Source organism: Sinohyriopsis cumingii, chromosome 12 (assembly GCF_028554795.1).
Source record: "Sinohyriopsis cumingii isolate HCF-2022 chromosome 12, ASM2855479v2, whole genome shotgun sequence".
In the NCBI taxonomy this organism is placed as follows: domain Eukaryota; kingdom Metazoa; phylum Mollusca; class Bivalvia; order Unionida; family Unionidae; genus Sinohyriopsis; species Sinohyriopsis cumingii.
In genome coordinates, this window is record NC_142972.1 from 68,472,515 (window position 1) to 68,499,129 (window position 26,615).

Sequence of the window (26,615 nt, forward strand, 5' to 3'; positions counted from 1 at the left end):
CCTTTGTTATAGTCTATTTTCAAATTATAACTCAAGAACAAATCCAACTTGAAATGATGCGAATATGAATTATAATAAGTTTAGAATTTACAAATATTCATAGTGATGATGAAAATCATACTTTTTCACTGCACTACTTATTATTTTAAAAGAATAATTGCGTTTTATTGAAGACACGTTATTCAAAGACATAACTTTGAAACGCGGAATAGAATCATACGAAGTATTTAACTATGGCTTTCGTGTGCAGGTAAGTGTTAATGTGTATAAAGCTAAGTTTTTGAGACATTTATGAATGGCAGAGAGATCATATATTGAACCGATTATTTCATTAATTAAATCCGATCAATAAATAACTTTAACATAAAACATTCGGTTTGGTGAAGCATAAAAACGGACGCAAGAATTGGGCAACAGCGTGGTACATGATGTTGCAGATGTAAATGTTAGGTCTTCTCAGGCGCTATAACGCTGATATTGTTAAAATCATTTAGTTATTGTAATATTATTATGTTTACTTCCGCATACCTATTGACTATAGGAAGAGATGATTGTATTGTATCAAGTGTACCATTCTATTGTACGATCCCCGTCATGGTACATTTAAAAAACTGTACAATTATTTCTCCGTATTGCTTGAAAAGATGAATAAATAACGTTACGATTTATAATCAAACCCCATGTCGCGACCTGTCGACTATATGTGTATATATGTATATATATATATATATATATATATATATATATATATATATATATATATATATATATATATATATATATATATATATGTGTGTGTGTGTGTGTGTGTGTTACAATCCGTCGAATATTTTATAAAACCCAATCCAATACCAGGGTTAGGTGTCTATTGAAAAAAGTCAAGAATACTACTGTACTGTTCAACAAAGTTCGTTATTAGCACTCTTCAAGTCATCCAGCTACTGAGTTTTGGACAAGCTCCAAAATGTAGCGGGTGTGGGACCGAGAAAACGGACACGATTCGCCTGTTTCGCAGTCATGCGTACATACCACTAAGACTAAAACGTCCAACCCGTCCTTTATAAAACTTTACTCGACTCTAATCTTACTCGGTAATATTCGATGTATTTGTCTGTCTGTTGTTGTTGTTGTAGGGTTTCACGCCATTTTTCAGCACACGATAGGCTATACATTGCGGCCAGTATTAATGGTGGAGGAAGAACCCGGGAAAACCCCGGAAAGAGCCACCGACCCACGAGAAGCCACTGGCAAGCTTTCTCACTTACCCACAATTTCCGAATCCGGGACTCGAACCCACGCAGACGGGTGAGATGGCAGTGATCCGTAACGGAGAGTGTTTTAGACCACTCGGCCACCCGGGGCCCGCTGTCTCTCTGTCTGTCTGTCTGTCTGTCTGTGTATATGTATGTATGTATGTATGTATGTATGTATGTATGTATGCATGTATGTATGTGTGTGTGTATGTATGTATGTATGTATGTCTGTGGTTTAACGGCACACTACTACTATCCTGGCTTTACAGTACCAAGTAAGTTTTGGTACACCACCCACCCACCCCCACTATAAAAAGGGCACACAAAACAAAGAAAAAAACAAGAGGGGTAACATCCATACAAAAACAAATTCACATTTTTAAATATAAGACGCACCCTTTTAAAAACTCCAGGATCTTCTTAGAATGATATCATCGGACACATTCCAGGGCAAAGGGGCATCAGGCAATGTTATCCTTAATCCAGGAAGAGGGTGGCTGTCCGCCTAACCCACAGAAATTTAGCCCATAGGCTATATTTTAGAAACTAGTGAGATCCCACCCTATATTCATTTGCTAAGCATGAAACGACACATTTATACATGTAACTAATATTAGCCACTGGATCTCTTTACCTCCCTTCAGTGGATTTTGTCCTCAAGAAATAAGTTGGGAATTATAAATATATCTACCCTAAAACCGTTGCATATTTATTGAGTATGGAACAACAAATACAGACACCCTACAGGGCCAACAAGGGGACAACTGGGGATATATCCCCTGGTCTCGGGCTGAACAACACGTTTTAATTTTACAAAAGAAAATTTTTGTTTGAACAAGAACTAGGAGAGGCCCGGGTGTTTCTTATTTCAGGGCCCGTGATCACGTTCTATGTCCCTGACACCCTATTGACATTTGCTTTTGGAGCAGTTGTTACTAACGAACCTACCCAAGAGGCTCAACCATAGCGGTGAGGTGACATCAGGAAAGCGCGAGAATACGCATTTTGCAGCTCAGAATTATAGTTTGATTATATATGCATACTATTACTTGAAATGACATTAAGGAAGCATTAGCTGAAATAACATTAAGGAAGCATTAGCTGAAATAACATTAAGGAAGCATTAGCTGAAATAACATTAAGGAAGCATTAGCTGAAATAACATTAAGGAAGCGTTAGCTGAAATAACATTAAGGAAGCATTAGCTGAAATAACATTAAGGAAGCATTAGCTGAAATAACATTAAGGAAGCATTAGCTGAAATAACATTAAGGAAGCATTAGCTGAAATAACATTAAGGAAGCATTAGCTGAAATAACATTAAGGAAGCATTAGCTGAAATAACATTAAGGAAGCATTAGCTGAAATAACATTAAGGAAGCATTAGCTGAAATAACATTAAGGAAGCGTTAGCTTCTTCGACGTTTCAGTAAGAGGATGATATAAAAAGGTTATATATTCATTTATTATTATTGTTATGTATCTTCAATTTGTATTATGTGTTGGTTTTGTATTGTGTGATTGACTTTTATTGAAAGAGTTGCCTACATGTCTAATGTCATTTAGGATAACAATGTTAACCAAGTTTGAGTTCTGTATACAGCCTCGATTCCGACCAAAGAATTTTCTAGCAACAAAGTTTGTTTCAGTTTGATGGAAATTTCCATTAAGATGGCAGAGTAGTGGGATCTATAAAACACTGTTTATAACTTAGAATATTTCTGGAAATTAACTTTGGACCCTCATCGTAGTTCTTAAATTATGTCTTATGTTTTTATATTGAAGTTTATTATATTGGAATTACTCATTCCTATGTTATGTAGTTTTGCTTTAATTTATATTTGATTTGATTTAATTTAAGTGTTTGTTTGGTTTGTTAGTTTCATTTTTTAAAATTCCATTGCATGCTATTGTCATGTAATTTTATTTACTGGATTTGATATTTTCCAAAAATTAGTTTGACCTGACTTTTTTTCGTAAACCTAATAATAGAAAAGTTGTATCAAATGGGGACCTAGCTCCTGACATCGATTCAGAATCAGTAAGAGATGAAGTAAACAACTTTGTAAATTTTTTAAATATTTTTTCTTAGAGCAAAAATCATTGGTTTTAGTCGAAGCCATACTGGGAGTATGTGATGTTAGGCATGTAAAAAGCTTCTACGTTGTTCTAGAAATTTGATCATGTGACCCTCATACGGAAATCTGTTTTGCGTCTTAAATTAGTGTATAAATTTTCTAAAGAGAATTTAGTCAGTTAGGCTATAAACCATTAACACTTAAAGGTGTTTTGTTGTGACCAGCTTGAGTTGAAATTCTTTTTTATATTTAAGTGCTCATACAGAATTCTAGGACAAAGACATTTATTGAAATTTTATTCGGAATTCAAAACTGGAATATTATTTTCATTGGTTCATAAAGGAACTGTTGACACACCAGGACAACACTGACCACAGCATACGTTATCGACCTCCATCTTGGATATTTTTTATCAGGACAGCATACGTTATCGACCTCCATCTTGGATATTTTTTATCAGGACTCTAAATCAGATTCATTTAGAAAATTTTATTTCTAGGACTTCTATGTTTTAATCCTTGGATTATTTTTGGATTTGATTCATAGAACCGTAAGTTCCTTTTCTCATGTTTACCTTGTTTTTCTAGGGAAATAAATTATTTGTTAAATTTTACAAAGCTTGTTGCCCTCACTCTTTTCTTGTTACTGTTTTAAAGAGCCTAAAACGTAACACCTGCCTTAAGATCTGAAGTGGGATCAGTCTTATTGTTGTTTTAAATTTTAATTCAAGAAGATTTATGTATTTAAATTATTCACTAGAATTACAAAGTGCCAATTATAATTTTCTGACTAAATTACAATTTTATGATTAATGTGAATTCTTTCAAAAAGATTTTGGATTATGCCATTGTGATACATCGAGACGGTTGTTATACTAGCACAGCCGAGGCTAATGTCACATCAGCACATCATATAATTGAATTTCATTAGGAAAACTGCTGCAGTTCATTCAGAACTCTATTCTTTTGGAATTATGATAGAACTTTTAGGACTATTTGGGGATTTGATTCACAATACTGTGTGTTCTTTTTAAATTTTGACTTTTTATTCTAGGAAAATACATTATTTATTGAAGTGTACGAAACTTTTTTGTTTTCTCTGTATTATGTTATTTAGTTTCAGACGATAAAGTCGTCACGCTATAATTATTTCAATCCTCATTTGGGTACCAACGTTTCATTATTTTCACTTATTTGTCTGCTGATGACACGTTTGCTTCCCGTGAAAACCAAGAGATCATTTCGTCGTTGTCATTGCGATACCTTTTTTACCTTTAGTAATAGCATAGGTGATGTTTTGGCAAGTAGAAACTTCATTTATTGCGACACTTTGTCTTTTTATTTAATTGTTACTCCATACATTCAGAAAATGGATGGACACTGGAAAAGAAAACAGTGATTTTCAGAGAAACCGTGTAATGCATGTCACGCTGACCTCGAAACCAAATAAATAAATAAATTAAATAAATACAGCTTTCAACTTTAGTTGAAATTTGCCTATAAATAACCGTGTTCAGTTCTCTTCCACTCAAATGTTACCATACGAAAAGCCGGCAAACTCATAAGTTCCTATGTTTTCCTAAACTGATCACTGCTATTTAGGCTTTACGTGCAACATGCACTGACCTCCAAAATTGAAGAGTTTGACCACGTGCAATAACTCCGCATTCCCGAAACTTAAAATTTGACAACATAAGTGCTTTTACGAGCATGGACAATTATACGTTTAAAAAAAAATGCTGCTCAGGGTAACACATTGTGAAAAACGATTTTACTTACTTTAAACTACGATAAAAAAATTTAAAAAAATAATTAATTTTACAAAGTGATCTCAACAAATACGTAATGGGGCCTATTATGTGAAAATATTTTTTTAGGCTCTGAACGTACTTACGTACCGACTGAACTGATTCGTGTAGAGATAATATCCAAATCTGCATAGCAAATCGCCAATTAGCAGATTCGCTTACTTGTGAGCGATCATTTTAGTGGCGTTTTAGTGTCAGCTTTTTAATGTTGATGGTCAATTGCCTAGGGCTCATTGATTCAAAAGCTCATAGGCCCTGAAACTTTTTACAATACTATATTTTTTAACGTCGAGAATTATGTACAAATGACTTTATTAAACATTTTAAAAGCGTTTATGATTCAATGAATTAATAATTGACAATTCACAAGCTGTCTGAGCCAGCCTCGACATATATTAAATAACTGATAAAGACCTACATATAGATTTTTCACCAGATGAAATATTAAAAAAAACACTTCTTAAATCATTGAAAGAAATAAATCAAATAGCTAGGTATTATACAAATGATTGTTAGCTTGCTTGATGCTATTGTTAATTTTCTTGTAGAGCTTGCTAATGCTACTCTCCCAAATGGTCATTGCCCACAATTATCTAGTAAATGCGTTATGGTACATATTCATATGAAAGTTAATATTGATGAAGTTAATAACTATGGTGGTATAACACTTATAAGTAAATTGGCAAAAAATCATTTCAATATTTAAATGAAAGATGTAAAAAGGGTACCATTAAAAAAATAATTGAAATCGAATGTAGTTTTCGAAAATGAATATAATTTAGATTGCATATTTGTTCTCAACATAATTATTTACACGTTGTTGAGTTCTTATTAAAAATGATTGTGTACATTTATGGATTATGAGAAAGCGTTCGACAAGATCCACTGCAATATAGTATGGCATAAATTAACCAGCAATGGCGTTGTTTAATTTATGGTACAAGCTTTGCGTGCTATTTATAATTCTTTAAAATCTTGCGTAAAATATAATAATAGCTTTCAATGTTTTTTTTGAGCTCACAATATGGCTTGCAACAAGGAGAGCCTCTTTCACCTATCTTGTTTGTACTTTTGACAACAGGCATAAAGCATAATGTGAATGTAGATCATGTTTTCTCTATAGATAATATTTTTTCTATGTTTGTACTATAATATGCCGTCGAGAAATAATTATTGCAAAAACTGAACAGTACTTTCAAACCATGCTGAATAATTCCGAATCATATGCCGGTTATTGAAATCTTAAGTATAACAATAGCAATGCATCAAAATTATAGCTCTTGAATGAAGCAAACAGATAACTCGATCAATATATTACATCGGTGAATGATAAGAAAATAAGCATTCATTTAAATATCTATGTTTGCATTCTTTAAAAATTGTCCCTGTCAAGGAACACAAAAATACCTAACTGTTCAGAGCCTTTAGCTTTTATTTAATTTAGAAAAATTATTTGAATACATGTTTGCCACCCCACACCTTTAGTAAGACAGTTTGCATCCTCACACCGGCAGTAAGACATGTTTGCATACCCACACTTGCAGTAAGACAGTTTGCATCCTCATACCTGTAGTAAGACATTTTTCATCTTCACATCTGTAGTGTTGTTCTCCCAACGAGTACTCGCTGTTGCAGAAACTATTTTGAACAGAGCTATACAAGTGTCAAACAAAAGAAAAAATGGTGAAACCTACGCAGGCAACTACGACATGGGACAGACGATTATGGTATTTAAATAAGTTGGGATGTTTTTCGTTACATTTGTTTTATGTACTCCATTACGATGTCAACCAACTGTTAAAGAGGTTATCGTGGTACAAGTAACTATACACATCCCTCCCGTTATTAACTCGGGGATCGTCCAAGCACAATGTATGGAAAACGTGATCTTAGTGCCCAAATTTCGTTATAAGACGATTCGGATCCGACCTAAAATCTAATCTATTTATAACAGTGTAGAAGACACAATCAGAAATCAAGACAATCATCCGACAAAGTGCATGTTCACAATTTGGGAAAATCTGTGTGTGTGTGTGTGTGTGCGTGTGTGTGTGTGTGTGTGTGTGTGATTTGGAATTTTAACGTAGCTTTCATCTGCATTGTGACAGTTTATAGTGATGTCTAGCACTGGGGCATGATGTCCCACCCAGTCATATTATCCTGACACCAGACCGACCAGTCTTAACAATAACCTCTTAATGCTGATCGCCAAGCGAGGCAGCTGTTAGTACTATTTTTGTAAGTTTTTGGTTGTTGTTGTTGTAGGGTTTAACGCCAGTTTTCAGCACACAGTAGTCTATACATGGCGGTCAGTATTAATGGTGGAGGAAGAACTCGGGAAAACCCAGGAAAGAACCTCTGACCCACGATAAGCTACTGGCAAGCTTTCTCACATAACCACATTGGCTGAATCCGAGACTCGAATCCACGCAGACAGAGGTGAGATGGCAGTGATCCGTAACGGAGAGCGCTTTATACCACTCGGCCACTTGGGGCCCCTGTAAGTTTTTGATATGACTCGGCCGGGGATTGAACCCACGACGTCCCGCATCCGAGGCAGACGCTCTAACCACTAGCCCAACGGAGCAGTTAGGAAAGCTTTGTCAAAATCGTCACGTCATTCAGTGTAAGTATTAATATTTATTTGAACATTAAAAACAGAAGGCAAACATTATCTACCATTAAATTGCAAAATTGTTAGCTACAAGTATGAGAATACAAACATGTCTTACTGCAGGTACGAAGATGCAAACATGTCTTACTGCATGTGTGAGGATGCAAGCATCAAGCAGCAGAGGGGGCGAATCCGACATTTTGTCCAATCGTCATTTGGCTTAATTAATACTTTCTGCAACTCAACGATCTAGTGTCGTCAGCGCCTGGTAAAAAAAAAACGACGTCGTCGTCGGGGGATCGTCCAATCGTCATTTGGTTTAATTAACACCTTCTGCGCGTTGATCCCCAGCGTCGTCAGCGTCCGGTAAGCACATCGACGACCGCGTCGATGTCATCGCCCCCTCTGCTGCTAAGTGGTTATTTACAATGAAAATTATTTACAACTAACCGAATATTTGGTCAAGTCCAATACGATATCGTGTCCGAGGGTCATGTAAATTTATCGTTACAAATCCATGTGGGGTCGACTGAGCATGACTAAAAAAGTTTCGAAAAACATTAAAGTCCATGTCACCGCCGCACCATGTCTGCCAAATATTTCGTAGCGTGTGTGTATCAACGCCGTTGAATACAGCAAGAATATTACAGTTGTCTCTGATTACTTTTGGAATCTGAGTGTATCGTTGAGTGACATATATCACGTCGGTGTTTTTATGCCTGCCTCTGGAAAATATCCTAGCTGGGTTTTTTTGATTGTCTAACATAACATCATCGTACACGACTAGATTGTTAACGTCGCCATCAATATCATCAATGCCTGGTGCATCATTGATATCTGTAATAAACTCAATAACATTTTTTTCAGCGATCGCTGATGCATTCTCGTTGAAATCTTTCAACACCTCGTAGCATCGTTGATCATCTACGCTAGGAGCAACCAAATACAACTTATCCCACTTCATCCATCTCATTATTAAATTGAGTAACAATTGCGTCTTGCCCGATCCAGATGGTCCGATGATAATCATCCGGATCGAGTTTGGTAACGCTGCAACATGCTTAACTGGTTCTCTTGTTTTAGTCGCCGAAAAATCAATTATATTCATATCTCTATACATAAATTATGGATCTATATTGTGTGAAGTGTAGAGTACGTACTGGCACAAATGATATGACAACCGCTACAACAAGAAATAACAGATCGGCCCTTACTGGTAAGTGTGCACAATGCGGTACAAAGAAATTTAGATTTATTTCTATTAAACCCGGGGATGTTTTAAAAAAAAGCGAGGAGGTGACATCGCAGCCAGGTTATCAAAACTCCCCGGAACCCCGTGGGCAAAGTATCCAGGAGAAAAGCACCTCCCAGGATATAGCTACTGTGGCCCCGGAACACGATTAGATATCAGACTCGATGATCAAAATCAACCCAAACCCGGTGAGTACCCAATAAATGCTATCGATAAGGCGTGTCATGCTCATGATGTTGCTTACAAAAGTAGCGATCTGCAACAGCGTCATATCGCGGACGTAAAATTAATTCACGCGTTAAATGCTATTCCTGATAAATCCGTCAAAGAAAAATTGGCTTCATGGTTGGTAAAATCGGCTATGAAAGGTAAATTAATGTAGGGCGCTGGTAATTAATAACAATATGGAATCCATCTATTATTCTCCGAGAGGATACTGGAAGGGGAAGGCCGCAATTGATAAGCTTGCAAGCGCTGCAAAGGTAACAAAGGCCACTGCGGCTAATTGGTTATCCAAACAGGCTATATGGCAAATCTATCTACCACCGCCTAAACAAATCAACTTCTCGCGCTTTGATGTCAGCGTACCTAATGAAGTTCATCAGGCTGATATACTATTTCTGCCGCATGACAACGGTTACAAATACGCGCTAACCGTAGTTGATGTTGCGAGTCGATACAAACAAGCGGAACCGTTAAAAACAAAGTCAGCAACTGAAGTAGCCGATGCGTTTGGGCGAATTTATCGAAGAGGTCCTCTGCGCTGGCCAAATCTATTACAAGTTGATCCCGGTAGTGAATTTCGCGGCGCTGTTTTATCAACGCTGAAACATCATAGCGTCGCGATACGACGAGGTCATACTGCGCTACATCGTGATCAGGCAATTGTTGAACGATTCAATCGGACTCTTGCTGAACGGTTATTTGGATATCAATACGCGAAGGAATTCATCCAAGAAAAACGATCTCGTGAATGGGTCAAAAGGTTGCCAGGCGTAATTGCCGCGTTAAATAACGAGATTACCCGAGCAATCAACATGAAGCCCAGCGACGCGATTAAATACGAGTATATACCCAAAAGATCAAAAATAGATAGCGTTTCCAAGCCGATTCTCGGCGATGTTACCGTGAGATATCTATATGAACCAGGAGAGCTTGAAGGCGGTAAAAAAAGGGCTACTGATCCTATCTGGAGTGTTACCACACATAACATATCAACGATAACACGATCAACTGGTAGACCACCGATCTATAGACTGGATTCAACTGCCCCACAGCGCGGATTTACACGCGAGCAACTACAAGTGATACCTGACGATACTCAATTGCCCCCGCGTGGTCTTAACTAGCGCCGTTGCGTCTATTGCACTCAAGACAGGTCAATCTCACATTGTTTTTGACGTGACCGAGACTGTTATCGATCCTGTCCACGGTAAATTGGCGAGCGTCTTTATCCGAATAACGCCAACGCATTACACAATTACAACTCGCGCAGTGATTATTCTGTTGTTGTCGTAACGCAATTATTAATTCGGCGTCAATATCAAAACGCCGCTGTTTTTTTTATCCTGTTGGCGGTAACCCGAGAGTTTTCTATCAATGACGCTTGCATCGATGGTGACTTTGTCGCCGGCTTCGTCGGTGGCTTCGTCAATAACAATTCTTCGAAGCTGATTTATTCTCCGTACTCGGGACACTGCAAGATAGACTAGATTCGACCATTCGATGCGATTATCAACCATCCAAACAATTGTGTCCGTGATGGTTAGTCCCTGCGAGGAATGTATTGTCGTTGCGTATCCTAGCGTCCACAGGGATTTATCAGCACGTAGCGCGTCCTCAACGACGCTGATATCAACGAGCACGATATCATTCAGCACGAGAATTTGTTTTTTTGTCCCTGACGCTGTCGGGGCCGGGATTTCAACTTCAATGTTCTGTCGCCGTGTATCCGCGGGTCTATAACATAACGGCACTGGACGCGTTGGAAACTTTTCCTTATGCAACGTAAACAACCTCCGCTGAAGTGTGTCTCTGACTATCTTTCTGCTCGCTACAATCAAATCGTTTGGTCTCCATGTTTCCCAGAATTCATTTAACGGCGTTTCCGGAATCACCTCGCGGATTATTTCACACTGAATTCTATCCGGCTGTAATCTGATTAATTTTTTAACCTCGCGCAGTTGTTCATCAAGTGCTCGGTAATCAGTATCGGTTTCTTCATAATAGTCCACGAACCCGCTCAACCAATCATGTGGACCCTCGCCGACAAATGGTGGTGGTTGGCCATGATCCCCACACATGATTACCGCTGTATTCGCGAGCAGCAACCAATCAAGAAACATTTGTAAAACGTCTAACGAAACAGTACATATCTCATCCCAGATGATAACCTCAGGAATAAATTTTTCACCCATTCGATCAGGAGTCCACTCACCGCCGCTGTATCGAAAAAAGCTGTGATAAGTAACGGCGTCAACATTTCGTTGTTTTATCTCTCGCGCTAGTCTATGGGTCGGTGTAAGCACGATTATACTTGCCCGCGTTCGAAATAATTCAATTGCCCGAGTCGTCTTTCCTGACCCGCCACAGCCGCTTAAATAAACTGTTTTGTGTCTACAAATTGGATCAGAACACGGTGGTGCATTAGACCATTCTGACAATTTATCACCGCGTAGGTAATTGTTTTCAACGGTGACATCTGCTGACGCGGAATAATCGCGTCGTATTTCATTTTTAATTCTCCATGTACCCCAACTCTCGTCCGGACTAGTAAACTCGGCTACGTTTCCCTTATACTTTACGTCTATGTAAAATGAATCAACGGCTACTCTAACCGCGGTGTCAGGAAATCTATTTATCATCGAGAATAAATTGATAGCGGCATAACCCAGCATAGATGCCCTCAAATGTGGGTATGCTGGGCTGTCTCCATCGCTGTAGGTAACAACTGTACCCAACCTTGTTCCATTGGACAAGAAAGCTGCTTCACAGTTCACGTATCTATTTTTCGCCACTGCGTCCTTGATTACGAAATCATATTCTGCGTCATCTATAATCAGCCGTGAGCAATATCGTTTGTAGTCGCAGTTTTTTCCACCTTGTGTGAACTTACCAATTATTCTTCTACCGAGATCTTTTGCCTCGCGGTTTCGTTGGTTGAATATTCTCCTGGACCATTCGATGATATATTCCTCGTCGGCATCGATGTGTTTTCTGGACTCGTCAATTATGCTATCTAGACGCTCCGGTTCTGGTAACCAGACTTCAGTCTGCGCCCGGTATGATATAATCGCGTCACTGACAATCAACGATACAAGCATGCTACAATCAATCATATACCGTAGCAGCGCTATTGGCAACCACTTTTTTTCAGCCATGTGTCTACCGATCCAAATATAGCAACAGCGATGAAGTCCTGCCGCGAACTCAAATGATACTACGCGAGCGAATCCGGTTAAATCAAAATCAGGCAGTGGTCCATTAATAGCAACACGAGTCATTTCATGTCTGGGGTGTCCAAATCGTTTGAAATACTCAGCGGCGGATCCATACCCGAGAAAACTCGCTGGATAACAGGCAACCATATCAACCGAGATCATAGCGTCGCGGTTGTATTCAGTGTTCCATAGTCCACCGTGATAGTATTCCAAACAACTGGATTGTACATCCGGCAGAAATTCCCTGCGCGTTGGTCTCCACGCATTTTTCCTTGCTGCAACATGAGCCGCAACCGATGGAATCGTAAAACAATTTGTTAGCAGTTGTTCATCATGCTCCTCAAATTCTATGGCGGTTTTTTTCATCCTGTTGTGAAATGCTTCAGTGCGATATAATTCACCGTTTGGTCTTACAAACTGATCAAAGGTATCCGCATCGTTTTCAGCGCTGCGAAGTAACCACATTGATACAGGGTCGTTTTTACACAAACAAGCAATAGCATCAAATAGTTTCCTCTCCGCGAGAAAACCGTCCTCTCCCAAAAATTCCCCCGGGATATACTTTACTGTTCTATCCCGTGGAAATATTGTGATCGCGGGCGTCCATGCGTGTTCGTTATGATCAATAATTTTGATTGGGGCCCCATTTGATTTATACTTCGATTCGTATAATACTTCACCGGTTATCGTTGTAACGGTTATTGGAAATCTCAGCGATGTTTCTAATCTCGCTATGTCGCTGATGGTTGCTCCACGCTCTTTTACGGTTAGTCCCCATTGGTTGATTTTGCTACGTCGTAAATCAGTCAATTTGTTTCCTCGACATGCATTTGTAAAATGCTCTATTATTCGTTCTGCTACACAATTTATCCCCGTTGACTGTTTCATTGGTTTCAGTTTTCCGATATCAGGTTTCTTATTTAACGGGTATATTCCATAAACAACTGCTGTTTCAGGATACGCTCGTTCATAGTATGGTCTGTCAATTCCGGTTAACAACCCCGGCTTGGAGTCGCGGCTGACAATGACTGTTTTCTTGTCGCTGAGAACTGGTTCAAATTTATCACGTATGATCCAATCACCTGATTCCACCCGGACAATGAATTTTACTCTGAAGAAATACTTTTTACCGTCAAGTTGTGATATTATCGTTGCTGCGCGGTTGTCGTTCATGGTAGCATCAACAACGCCATCAATTCGAAATGTTGACCAACTATGAGATGCACCATCACGCTTGAATTCATTGATACAATCGCGTATTTTATTTAACAGGGTTTTATCGTTTATTAACGCTTTTGGTACGTCCTTGAGGACTCTATCGAGATTAAACCTAATATTTTTCCAGGGCTTAATTGCTGCTAATCTCTCGAACTCATCCATATAATTAAAACAAGTATTTAAATAAAAGAATATAGTATAATGAATAAATGCAAATGGTTGATGATTGGGTCGATAACCCCGTGCAATAAATCATGTAGAGGTGAATTCTGCGGGTATCATTTACAAAGCGTTCGTAATGGTTCTCTTGGCCCCCTCCCGTGCTTGGTTTGCCACGTTGGTGTAAGAGGAAAATCGCAGTTGTGTATTAATTGTGGCGGAAAGCGATACAGGGAACTAAAACGTTATTACGACAAGCGAATTAAAAACGCCGTCATTGACCCCACCGCCGACTTCGTCATCAAAACCCCCCAAGACTATGTTGAAAGATTTATAATTAAACCAAATAATAAATTAGACAAGTAGTATTATTATACAAATGGACCAAGAATTTCAGCCGCATCCCCTGCTCGTCAATTACGAGGCATCTCGCGACGGCATTGTTAGAAACCGCAGACTGAAAAAACCAGTTGGATGGAAAAACAATCACGGGTATTTAATGTTTACTGCTGGAGGGAAAAAATATCTCTGTCACAGAATCATCTATGAATGTTTCCACGGATTGATCAAAGATAGTCTCGTTATTGATCACATTGATTCTAATTATCAAAATAACAGACTGTGTAATCTGCAAGCTATCTCTCAGAGTGAAAATATTAAAAAAGGCCAGACTGGTAAGTACTCAAAAGCAGCAAGAGGCGTCAAATCATTTGATACGTCAACGCACGAGGAAAAAATATTTCAGTCAATGAATGAGGCGGGAAAATATTTTGACATTTGTAGCGCCTCAGTACGATTTGTTGCAGAACGAGTATATCAAACAGCTTTCTCAAGTAAAAACGGACATAGAATTCGATTTTCATATCTGAAGGGGGATAACTCGTGAGGGTATGACGAAGTCGCCATGATAGAGTTATGCTGTCACGTGATTTGCAAATAGTCGTCTGTTTCAATGTAAATGAGTTACCTATGCGCGTTCACCTGGAACGCACCACGTGCTTATATTTTTTAAAAACTCGTTATTTGTTAGGTGCGTCCGTAGTCCAATGCAAACATGTTTGACTATGAAACTCGAGTCAACAATTTACGGGTTCGCGCCTCGCAGCGGGCAATTGCCTGGCGGGAAACGGTCAGATGTTTTTTTTTTCTCTATATAATTGGGGGGTAGGGGATAAAGCCCCCTTCGTTGAAGTTCAAAACGAACCAAAACGCAACCCACACTATCATTCATAGTGTGCGCGGTTGGTTTTTTCCAACTACGCAACCATGATTGATTTTTATGGGTTGCGTTTTGGTTCGGTTGAGTGCAAACCACGCCCCCGTCATTGTTTGTACTGTCCATGTATGCCTGCAATCTGCCACAACACTCGAGTGGAAATTTACGGCATTGTACTGTCCATGTATGCCTGCAATCTGCCACAACACTCGAGTGGGGATTTACGGCATTGTACTGTCCATGTATGCCTGCAATCTGCCACAACACTCGAGTGGGGATTTACGGCATTGTACTGTCCATACAAAAAACGGGGTCAAAAATGACCCCCAATAATTTTATTAAAATTTTTGATATTAGAAATAAGATGTTTATAAGAATATGGATCCCCAAGACATCAATAATATATTAACTGAGATTTCAAAATTAAAAAATCAAGGAATTGTATTATCTGATAGGCTCAACAGCGAGGAAATATTATCCGATTATGAGGCTATAAACGAGCAATCGAAGCGGGGGCGTTTTACGCTAGCCCGCGAGTATTCTTTTATAAAACGATTACAACATACAATTAATGAGAACCTGTATGGCAATGACGTAAGCGTATTCATTGGGTTATTCACTGCCGTTGAAACAATACGAAAAAAACTCGGGCAGCTTTATGAAAAACGCCGCGAGATCTCTAGTAAGATTAAAAACATTAGGAGGATCATAGACGAAACCCCTGTGGGGAGCCTCAGCTTGAAGTTACCTGTGCCCACGTCGCGTGACGAAGTCGGCATACCAATGTAACATTATATATATGTGATGTACACAATGACACGATATATTTCTGCCACCATGGAAAGACTCGGCGGAAAATTTTATTTGAAATTGCGGATCAATTTACAATAATGGTAGGTGAATCACTTACTACTCGGCTAGCCAGAGAGCGGCTAGCAGCGCTTATAAAGTTTATACCGTTACGAGACAGAGTGAGAGAGAAACTTCAAACGCGACAACAAATGCAAACTGATTTTGCTGTTGGAAGTGAACAGTTATTTGCCCCGGTAACTAAAGCGACTAAGGATGTTACGGCGGCAACTGTACCCGTTCTTGGTGCGCTTGAAAAGATAGCGGCAGAGACAAAACAAACAAAAAGGTCTTTAGAAACACTCCCTGCAAAAATAGCGGCTGCTACAACACGGAGGCCACCACCACTCGCTATAACCGAACCACAAGAACCTTATGTTACAATGGCCGACGAGGAAGAACTAGGTGCTACTGCGAAAGAACCAGAAGAAGAAATACCGGAAGAAATACCGGAAGAAGAAGCACCGGAAGAAAAAAAGAAAAAGGAGAATATACCCCGTAACGTATTTACAAAGTCCGCAATAGATCAAATTAGAGCCCTCGACGGCGATGAAGAATTATTTAAATTTACTGTTGCAAACCTTGATAAGAACCCTCGAGATAAGTATGTCAATAGCGGTTACGAGGAAAGTGTAAATTCGACGGAAAAATGGACAAGAATGGTGTATTTAGCGAGTAAACATAAGAATTCGATACCACGTGGTGATCCCGATTACAAAGCATTCCTCGATAGGGTTAAAAAGGCAAAACCAAAAAAAGGAAAAGGATACTCTGTTGGTAAAGAATCCTACGGCGTTACCTGTCCTGGTAGTGTTCTCAGTGATATATCACGGCTGGAAGTACTAATCGGAGGAAAACGAGCCGGAAATAACTCTCCGGAAATGATCAATGAGGCCGCTGATATTTGCAAGCGTTTATTTGCAGGCGGTATCATGGACATTAATGCATATCGAACGCTCATAGACGAGCTTGTGGATGATTAATTGGAAAACTGGTGTTTTTAATAAGGATGATCATACATTACAACCATGATAAACCAGTACTCGTCTACGTGGTAAACTCGCGATTGCCTGTTTACCGCGCGTACTATGGAGATGGTCTCGGTAGCACCATTGCGGGGTTATTTACAAGAATGGCTCCAAAAGTAGCGCCGTTAGCCAAACAATTAGGAATGAAGGCTATTGATGTTATTCGTGATAAGGGAATCAGCGCTATTGGAGATGTTGCCGGAAAGGCGCTTTCAGCCGCGCGGAACAAACTAATGTCGTTGGTGAGGAGAAAAAAACAGAAACCACCGGTGATGCCATCAACGACAGTGATGCCTGCGAATGTCAGTAAAGTAATAAATAACGCCGTGGAAGAAAAACTAGAGTCGTTGGCGGCTCAGTCATCCGCCGATGCGTCAACCAACGCGATCATTAACGCGATAGCGGAAAGTGGTCTACGACGAAAAAATCGCAATTGAAAACATCAACATGATAAATAATAAAATGTTTGCGCGTACCGCTGATCCCGCGTTTGATATGGATGCCCCAGTGCGCAGGGATGATTCTGTCCGTGATTATCAATTTTATTCTTATTATGCAGCGCAACCTGACCTACGATCGCGAATTGAACTTCAAGTCCAAGATACCAGTAAATACTTTCTGCCGTGTGAAGCGTTTATCGAAATTGAGGGAGAACTCGTGACAAATGCCGCCGATAATGCACCATACGCAGATGACCATCGTGTTCGAGTTGGCTTCGTCAACAACGGTATCATGGCGTTATTTGAGAGCGCCAGATATCTTATTGACGGGCGAGAAATTGAATCAATAGAACGCGAGGTTAATGTTGCAACGACGATAATTGGGTTAGCGAGATACTCGGATGATTATACAAGATCGGCAGGCCCATCTATGATGTTTGCGAAGGACACCGCTAATAGCGCTGATCATATTCAGTATATCAACGTGCTGACGGCAAGAGATACCGCAGTTGCTGATCAAGCTGAAGCAAATAACCCAGACCGCAGAGCAAGACCAGGCGCTGATTTCAATATTATAAAAAGTCTTAACGGTAATTACAATATGGGATTCGCAGCACGAGTAGGAATGTTGCAAGGACCACACCGAAAGTTTTCATGGGCGATTCCACTCCATCACATATTCGGATTTTGCAGAAATGTCAGGAAGGTTATCTATGGGGCTAAGCATACAATCGCGCTGACGCGAAGGGGCTATGATAACAATGCAATATGGCATGCTGCTGGCGTCGCTGCCGGTAAAGTCGTTTTAACTAAAATGGCATTGTGGATGCCGGTGCTCACTCCATCAGTTACCACGGAAGCACGATTGTTAGCATTTATGGAACAGGGAGGGAAATCGCTGTTGAGTTGGCTAGCGGTAACAACTGATGCTAAAGAGGATAACGTCGCCGATACGTTTACATGGCACTTGGCGTCAAAACAGGGTGTTTCAGCCCCGCGTCATATATTCATAGCGCTACAGAATAGGGAACGATTGGGTAATCAAGAACACAGCCATATGATATTTGATCAATTAGGAGTCAGGGATGTTTCGCTGAGAATAAACGGACAACAGGAACCATCCGAGGATATACAGCTTAATTACGGCGACAACCATATCGCACGTGTGTACCATCGATTGCTGTCATATATGGGTCGTGATCAAAACGTCGACACCGGTTTGCAAATATCACAACTTGATTTTAAAAACCTGTATCCGATTTATTATTTTTCGTTGGAGCATCTTGATTTAACGAGACAATCCGTCGTTGATATACACTTCCGAGCTCGTATAGCCCCGGGTAATGTTAATTATAGAGCGGTTGCTGTCATTCTCAGCGATAAATCAATGCTGCTAGAAGGTGTTGGTGGACGAATGAGAATCGTTGATGCGCCAGTGGAAAACATGTAATTGAAAGCACAAAACGCGTTTACAATAAATGTCGTATAGTGTCGTCAGTGTAGAGTTGACTGATGGTCAAGTCAAGAAATTACGATCAAAGTCGGCTAAACAATGCGGGGCCACAATAACGCTGAAGCCGTCACAGATGGCGGGTGGTAATCATAAGATATCGTTGACGGCGCGTCAAATAAAACATTTCAATGATGCGATGAAGAATAAAAAAGGTGTTCAAATAGATTTTTCGGCCTCAGCGATTCAAAACATGGAAAAGACCGGTGGGATATTTCCGCTGTTAGCTGCGATTCCAGCGTTGATTGCCGCGGCCGCACCAGCAGTGGCTAAGGCGGCGGCGTTGGGGGCCGTTGGTACCGCGGCGGGAATGGCATTAAAGAAGGCAACCGGGAAAGGCTACAAAAAAAAACGACCCGTAGCCGGAAAGGGTCTAAGACTACCGGGGACCCCGTATTCATGGTACTCGGGAAAGGGTCTAAGACTACCGGGAACCGTTTATTAACGCAGGAGTCAATGACTCCCATGTCTAATTTTGATTTAATAGATGCCGCCGACTCGTTAGCGATAAAAAACTTCAGAGGTGTTTTTATGAGGGATCAATTACCGGCGGCACCAAGGAATATTGAAACCGGCATAATTAACCTCGATGGGTCCTCCGGAGCGGGAACTCATTGGGTTGCATACGCGATTGATCCGCGTGCGATCGTCTATTTTGATTCATACTGGTTAGCTCCGCCGAAAGAGTTTATGCGGTATATCCGGGCGTGTTCAGCCCGGGTTTTTTATTCCACGCTGCCAACACAGCGATTAAGCGACCCACCGATATGCGGCCGTGAGGTATTGAACGTACTCGCGGCGATTTCATCATCGCGGAAACCACCTCATGTGGTTGTAAACGAATACACTAGTGGGGTCGTAGAGGCCCGGCGGGTTAATTAGAAACGCTGTTTTTTTTTACAATAACGATGATTGATATTTGGGGACGACCTATTTCGGCGCCGAAAGAATCCACGGAAACGGCCGCCGCCGACATAAAAAAACTAATCGAGGATGAAATCGCTGATACGTTGAATCTAACAAGTGTTGACCCGGGCGAAATAGTTGTATTTCAAGACCGCCAGGGTAAATTGAAATCCAGTAATGTGTCGCTGGATGACGTTTTAATACGACATCCTAATGTCGCCAATGGCACTATCGCGTTGTATACCGGCGACGGACGACTCAAACCGGGTAAACATATATCGGAGGTGATGAATGAGATAACATTCGTTCGAGACAAACTTACATCGTTGAATATATCTATGATCGAATTCGACGCGCGGGTGAAAAAATCTGTCACCGATATACAACTCACTACCGCTAGTTTTTTTGGGACCCCGACGGTAACCGAACCGAATCTTGCAACAATAAAAAATACTATTTCGGAGTTTACAACGCTGTCGGGCCAATTTTACACGTTACGAAAAAATGTTAACAGGATCGATGACAACTTTGATAAATTCTTTGGTAAAAAAAATACCAAGCTGGATGAGATTACAACAACTATAAATGATATCACTGCGTATAGACAGGAAATATAAACAATCAAAACTAATGTTGCAACGAGCAAAGGGAATGTAGACGCGCATGAACGAGAAATAGGAATAATCGGCGCTAATGTTGCAACGATCATAAATAATGTAGACTCGCATGGACGGAAAATAGAAACAATCAAAACTGATGTTACAACGATCATAAATAATATGGACGCGCATACACAGGAAATAGGAACAATCAAAACTGATATTGAAGCGAACAAAAAGGGTGTGGACGCGCATACACAGGAAATAGGAACAATCAAAACCGATATTGAAGCGAACAAAAAAAATGTAGACGCGTATTGGCGGGGAATAGGATTAATCAAAACTGATGTTGCAGCGAACAAAAAAGGTATAGACGTGCATACATATGAAATAGGAACAATCAAACTTGATGTTGCAGCGAACAAAAAAAGTATGACCGAGAATACACGGGAAATAGAAACAATCAAAACTAATGTTGCAGCGAACAAGAATAATATAGACGCGAATTTGCGGAGAATAGAAATAATCAAAACTAATGTTGAAGCTATTAAAGACGGACTACCGAGAATAACAGAGCAACTCGAAACTAATATTGAAGCAAACAGAAGGAATATGGACGCGTATGGAGGGGAAATAAAAACAATCAAAACTGATGTTGAAGCGATTAAGGACAGACTACCTAGAATGACAGAGCAACTCGAAAAAATTAAAACACCTCATGGGATCATCGGCAGTGGCGTATACACGGTTCAATACGGATCATTCGATTGGACTCCTACGCGTAATGCAATAGATGTCACCGCAATTGTTAAGGGCATTTATCGATTGACATTGATTTCGGCGATGCAGTTCAGTATATCATCGCCGAGTTCATCCGGGTTGAATTCTCCACGATGGTCCAGTTGTACAGCTCCGCGATGTCAAAAATCGAGGATTTTCAACTGGAAGCCGGAACCACTTCAATGGGCTCTGGTTGTTGAAATTAGACACTAAAAACAACGAATAATAATAATGTCGCTGAACCCCGAAGGGTTTCAGTTGCTTCAACGGATCGCGGAGAACACCACTCCAGTACAAACAAGTATGATATCGATAACGTCAACGAAACCCGAATTCAGTGTGAACTTCCCATCGCCGGTTCCAGTGAAGGAAATGGCGCTGGCAAAATTGCGAATATATCACAGTTGGCCTAATATTCGAGCGGACGCATTTAACGGACAACAACCTAATAACTCGCTGGTTTTTGCACGGACAAATAAACCCGATGGGACCCCAGACTGGAAGGAGGTTACAATACCAACTGGGTCATACCAAATAGAACAAATCAATAAAGAATTTCAACGCAGGATAAAATCGATCACAGGAAAGGAATCAAAAATCGCTATTACGGTTCATGAACCGACGTTATCGTCGACGATTGAAATAAGCACACCGGGGTATATGGTTGATATCTATAACAGTTCAATAAGAACCATACTAGGATGGCCTAAGAATCCACCTCATGAAATCCCCGCGGACTTGCACACGAATGAGCAATCGTATCATGAGATTGATCCCACTTATCAAATTGATTTGCCTATTATAAAAAGCGTGTTATTATTACCCAGTAGGTTTACATTTCAAGACAGGAATACCATGCAATGGATATTTTCGTATAAGGAAACTCCTAAATTGTCCGACGCGGCCACAATTAGTTTAAGTGATATTAATAGGTATTTTATCGAGATTAATCGTAATTACCAATCACAACTAGAACAGCTACGGAAAACAAAAGCACAAAAACACGTTGAGGCGTTAAATCAACTTATATCAGACATGGAATATATCAATGAATGGATCGTTAAAGCAATATCCGATAGCAGCGATGATAATAAACAAAAATTCCTAACCGAGTATAATATCGCAGAAGCCGATTTACCTGATTTCAAGTTTCCAGGACTAAGAAAGTCTCTTAATGATTTTCTCAGTCCATCAACTCATATCCTCAGACAAGATAACGGAGATGATGGTAGGCATATTGCTCCGTACAACGTAAATATCGCATCGGTGATAGCAATTAATCTAGTGTGTGATGCTATCGAAGGAAGTTACCAGGTAGATACCAAGCAATCAAATCAGGCTCAACAGGGGTATATCCTTTATTCATTTTCACCAACAGCCCCTCTGGGATTTTTAATCGTTGAGAGTCCGATTAATCCGGTCTATATGCGATGCCATGATCGGTTTTTAACGAGAATTAATTTTAGAGTTACCGATCAGTCAAATAACCTAATTGATCTACAGGAGGAGGAGTTAGTAATCACTCTGTTTGTAAGATCATAGCAGCAGGGGGGGCGATGACATCGACGCGGTCGTCGATGTGCTTACCGGACGCTGACGACGCTGGGGATCAACGCGCAGAAGGTGTTAATTAAACCAAATGACGATTGGACGATCCCCCGACGACGACGTCTTTTTTTTTTTACCAGGCGCTGACGACACTAGATCGTTGAGTTGCAGAAAGTATTAATTAAGCCAAATGACGATTGGACAAAATGTCGGATTCGCCCCCTCTGCTGCTTGATGCTTGCATCCTCACACATGCAGTAAGACATGTTTGCATCTTCGTACCTGCAGTAAGACATGTTTGTATTCTCATACTTGTAGCTAACAATTTTGCAATTTAATGGTAGATAATGTTTGCCTTCTGTTTTTAATGTTCAAATAAATATTAATACTTACACTGAATGACGTGACGATTTTGACAAAGCTTTCCTAACTGCTCCGTTGGGCTAGTGGTTAGAGCGTCTGCCTCGGATGCGGGACGTCGTGGGTTCAATCACCGGCCGAGTCATATCAAAAACTTACAGGGGCCCCAAGTGGCCGAGTGGTATAAAGCGCTCTCCGTTACGGATCACTGCCATCTCACCTCTGTCTGCGTGGATTCGAGTCTCGGATTCAGCCAATGTGGTTATGTGAGAAAGCTTGCCAGTAGCTTATCGTGGGTCAGTGGTTCTTTCCGGGGTTTTCCCGAGTTCTTCCTCCACCATTAATACTGACCGCCATGTATAGCCTACTGTGTGCTGAAAACTGGCGTTAAACCCTACAACAACAACAACCAAAAACTTACAAAAATAGTACTAACAGCTGCCTCGCTTGGCGATCAGCATTAAGAGGTTATTGTTAAGACTGGTCGGTCTGGTGTCAGGATAATATGACTGAGTGGGACATCATGCCCCAGTGCTAGACATCACTATAAACTGTCACAATGCAGATGAAAGCTACGTTAAAATTCCAAATCACACACACACACACACACACACACACGCACACACACACACACACACAGATTTTCCCAAATTGTGAACATGCACTTTGTCGGATGATTGTCTTGATTTCTGATTGTGTCTTCTACACTGTTATAAATAGATTAGATTTTAGGTCGGATCCGAATCGTCTTATAACGAAATTTGGGCACTAAGATCACGTTTTCCATACATTGTGCTTGGACGATCCCTGAGTTAATAACGGGAGGGATGTGTATAGTTACTTGTACCACGATAACCTCTTTAACAGTTGGTTGACATCGTAATGGAGTACATAAAACAAATGTAACGAAAAACATCCCAACTTATTTAAATACCATAATCGTCTGTCCCATGTCGTAGTTGCCTGCGTAGGTTTCACCATTTTTTCTTTTGTTTGACACTTGTATAGCTCTGTTCAAAATAGTTTCTGCAACAGCGAGTACTCATTGGGAGAACAACACAATCATGTTCATGCCACCATCTTAATTTTAGAGTGTTACTTCTTTTTTTGTCTCAAGGAAATGCTGGTTTTTAGCATTTGCACGCATATTTCGTGCAATCCATATTCATGTTAACAAATAATCTAGCGGTGGTCCAGCAAATTTATGTGAATATCTGCAACTGTAGGCCGATAAATCATCCCTTCACCCGTGATGATATTGATTTTCGGGTAAGGGGCTGATACCACCTATTCATTAAAAGCTGCTTACAAATTTGTCTCCACACATCGATGCATATTTTATAGACTTACCGGTATTTCTCGTGACTATGTGAAGGGTTATTTTGGTGACATGTAAAGTATATTTCCTGAGCAAATCATATGTTTGGTGACTTGTAAATCCACATGGAATAGCACAACCATCTATTCTGTGGCCATTTTGAATTTCGCTTTTGATATGACTTACCAATTACCGGTATGTGTCTAAAGTGTACGCGGGTTTGTTCCGGAATGAACTGCATGAGCTAAATTGCATATTTTAAAGAACAGGTGACATCAGACCCACAATCTCGTCCATCAGTATCAACAGAGGTTCGTGGAGTTGATTTGTCGGACTACTGCAACTGCAGCTGAAGTTAACTGTCGATTTGATGGAAATGGACGAGAATTCTGCAGTTGTAGCGCGCAAAAGGACATACTAATCCACTCATCTTCATTACCAAGTTCATGTTACATGTCGTATTTGTGTAGCGTTGTCATATTTTACGTCATAAATATGTGTGTACAATTTCGTATACACTTATGCAACTTTAAGTAACCGGAATCCTGCGAATACATATTTTGGGGCTCTGCTTTCCACATCGGAGTGGGTGTTTCAAAATGGAGACTATAAATTCGAGACGTAACGCCTCTGGTATTTCATGACGGGAAATTTTATGTACATGTATTAACCCAAATGACCCTTTTAGATTGCACTGAATCAGTTAATTTACAATAAATGGCGCGATAAGGTAGATAGATCATTCACTCACACTATGCTTCCATTAAGCCGTGCATCCTGGATCCAGTCACGTTGATCGGTTTTATGTCTGATGTTGGAACCACGTCACTCGTAGATATGGCGGTCTAGTGTCTGTTTTGTTTTGGGTTTTCTTTACTCAGTGTTGTCGATTTTGGTGAATTCCTCTGGGCGGTTTGATTAAAAAGCTAGGTAGCCCGTACAATTGTTCAAATACTGTATATTTTCTAACCGTTATTAAAATGAAGAGAAAAATAATCGGTCTTTTCTTGTAAATTTATTGCTCTTTTGAACTTTTACAAATATCTTATATTTCTGGCTCGTTTTGTTGGGACTACAACGCTGAAAGTTCATAGTTTTGAGGGTGGGGTTCTGTGGCTTGGACATTATGTAAAAATGTATGACTGAATGAGGTTTTCTTCGTAATTGATATCTGTGGGTGGCGTGTTAATTTTTAAAAAATCAAATCCTAGGATAATAAGTTTCATGCCCGTGAAATTGTTTTAAAAAATATGTTGGTTGGATGCAAAAGCACGTTATAAAATATCTGGGAGGGAGGTGTTTTTTTTTTTTTTTTTTCAAAATGATATTGAGTGCAAAAAGGATATTTACCGGGAAATTGTGCAACATTTTGTTCGTGGTGCAAAAACATATAGCTCTGTGGTCTGAAAAGTATTGTGAAAATGTTTTGGTGCTGAGCATTATGTCGGGGGGATAAAAATTTGTTTTTATTTTTATTGTTTGTTTTAAAACTTACCTTGCATTAATGTCTTCTACCTATCCTAGTTACTTCCTACAGAGATAATATGGGTATAGTGTTCTTGTTCTTGTCCTTTTTCTTCTTCTTATAATAATAATAATAATAATAATAATAATTATTATTATTATTATTATTATTATTATTATTATGAATGATTTTTTTAGTAAAAGTAATAAGAATGAAATTCTCTCTAAATTTTATTAAAAGTAATTTTTCATTACATTATATTGAAAGTAATTTTCTATTAAAACATATTGAGATAAATTTCATTTATTTCTATATTACAACTATATACTATTTTAATAAAGATTGCGCCCTTATGAGCAAAGGCAAAACTCACTTGCACTCACTATACATTTCTCTTGCATCGAAAAGTCAGCAAAAATTACAATCGGTATCTTGTGTAGGTCGCTGAACTAACGAATTCCTAAAATTATCTTTGAGTGAGTAAGCAAACCGATGTGGCAAAATTGTCCATCTAATAACCTACACAGGCACGGGTGATACAGTAGGCAAGAGATGGGAGCCTAGATCTGATTCGAAATGAGCGAAAACTAGTCTCTTGACGAATGTCCATATTTGGCCGTAAGGATGCATTCAAGACTGCGTATAAATTAAGAACAGGCTCGAGCAGAATTAGTTCGCTTGTCCAGAATCAGAAAGAGTATGTCTCTCATTCCAGGCAAGAATAGGCACTTTTTAATATTTGAGATTTTAACATTAAAGTTCATCTTTTTGCAAA

The 26,615-nt window shown here is 39.7% G+C and overlaps 1 protein-coding gene across 1 annotated transcript in view; it reads left to right on the forward strand.

Annotated features, from left to right (window-relative positions):
• Window positions 1-225: 225 nt before the first annotated feature.
• LOC149786663 (succinate dehydrogenase cytochrome b560 subunit, mitochondrial-like) overlaps window positions 226-26,615 on the forward strand; it is a 66,573-nt gene continuing 40,183 nt past the window's right edge. The window contains exon 1 of the mRNA XM_089977193.1: window positions 226-250. Within this exon, the coding sequence (XP_089833319.1) occupies window positions 234-250 (17 nt within the window). The 5' untranslated portion in view covers window positions 226-233. The remainder of the gene's footprint in view (window positions 251-26,615) is intronic.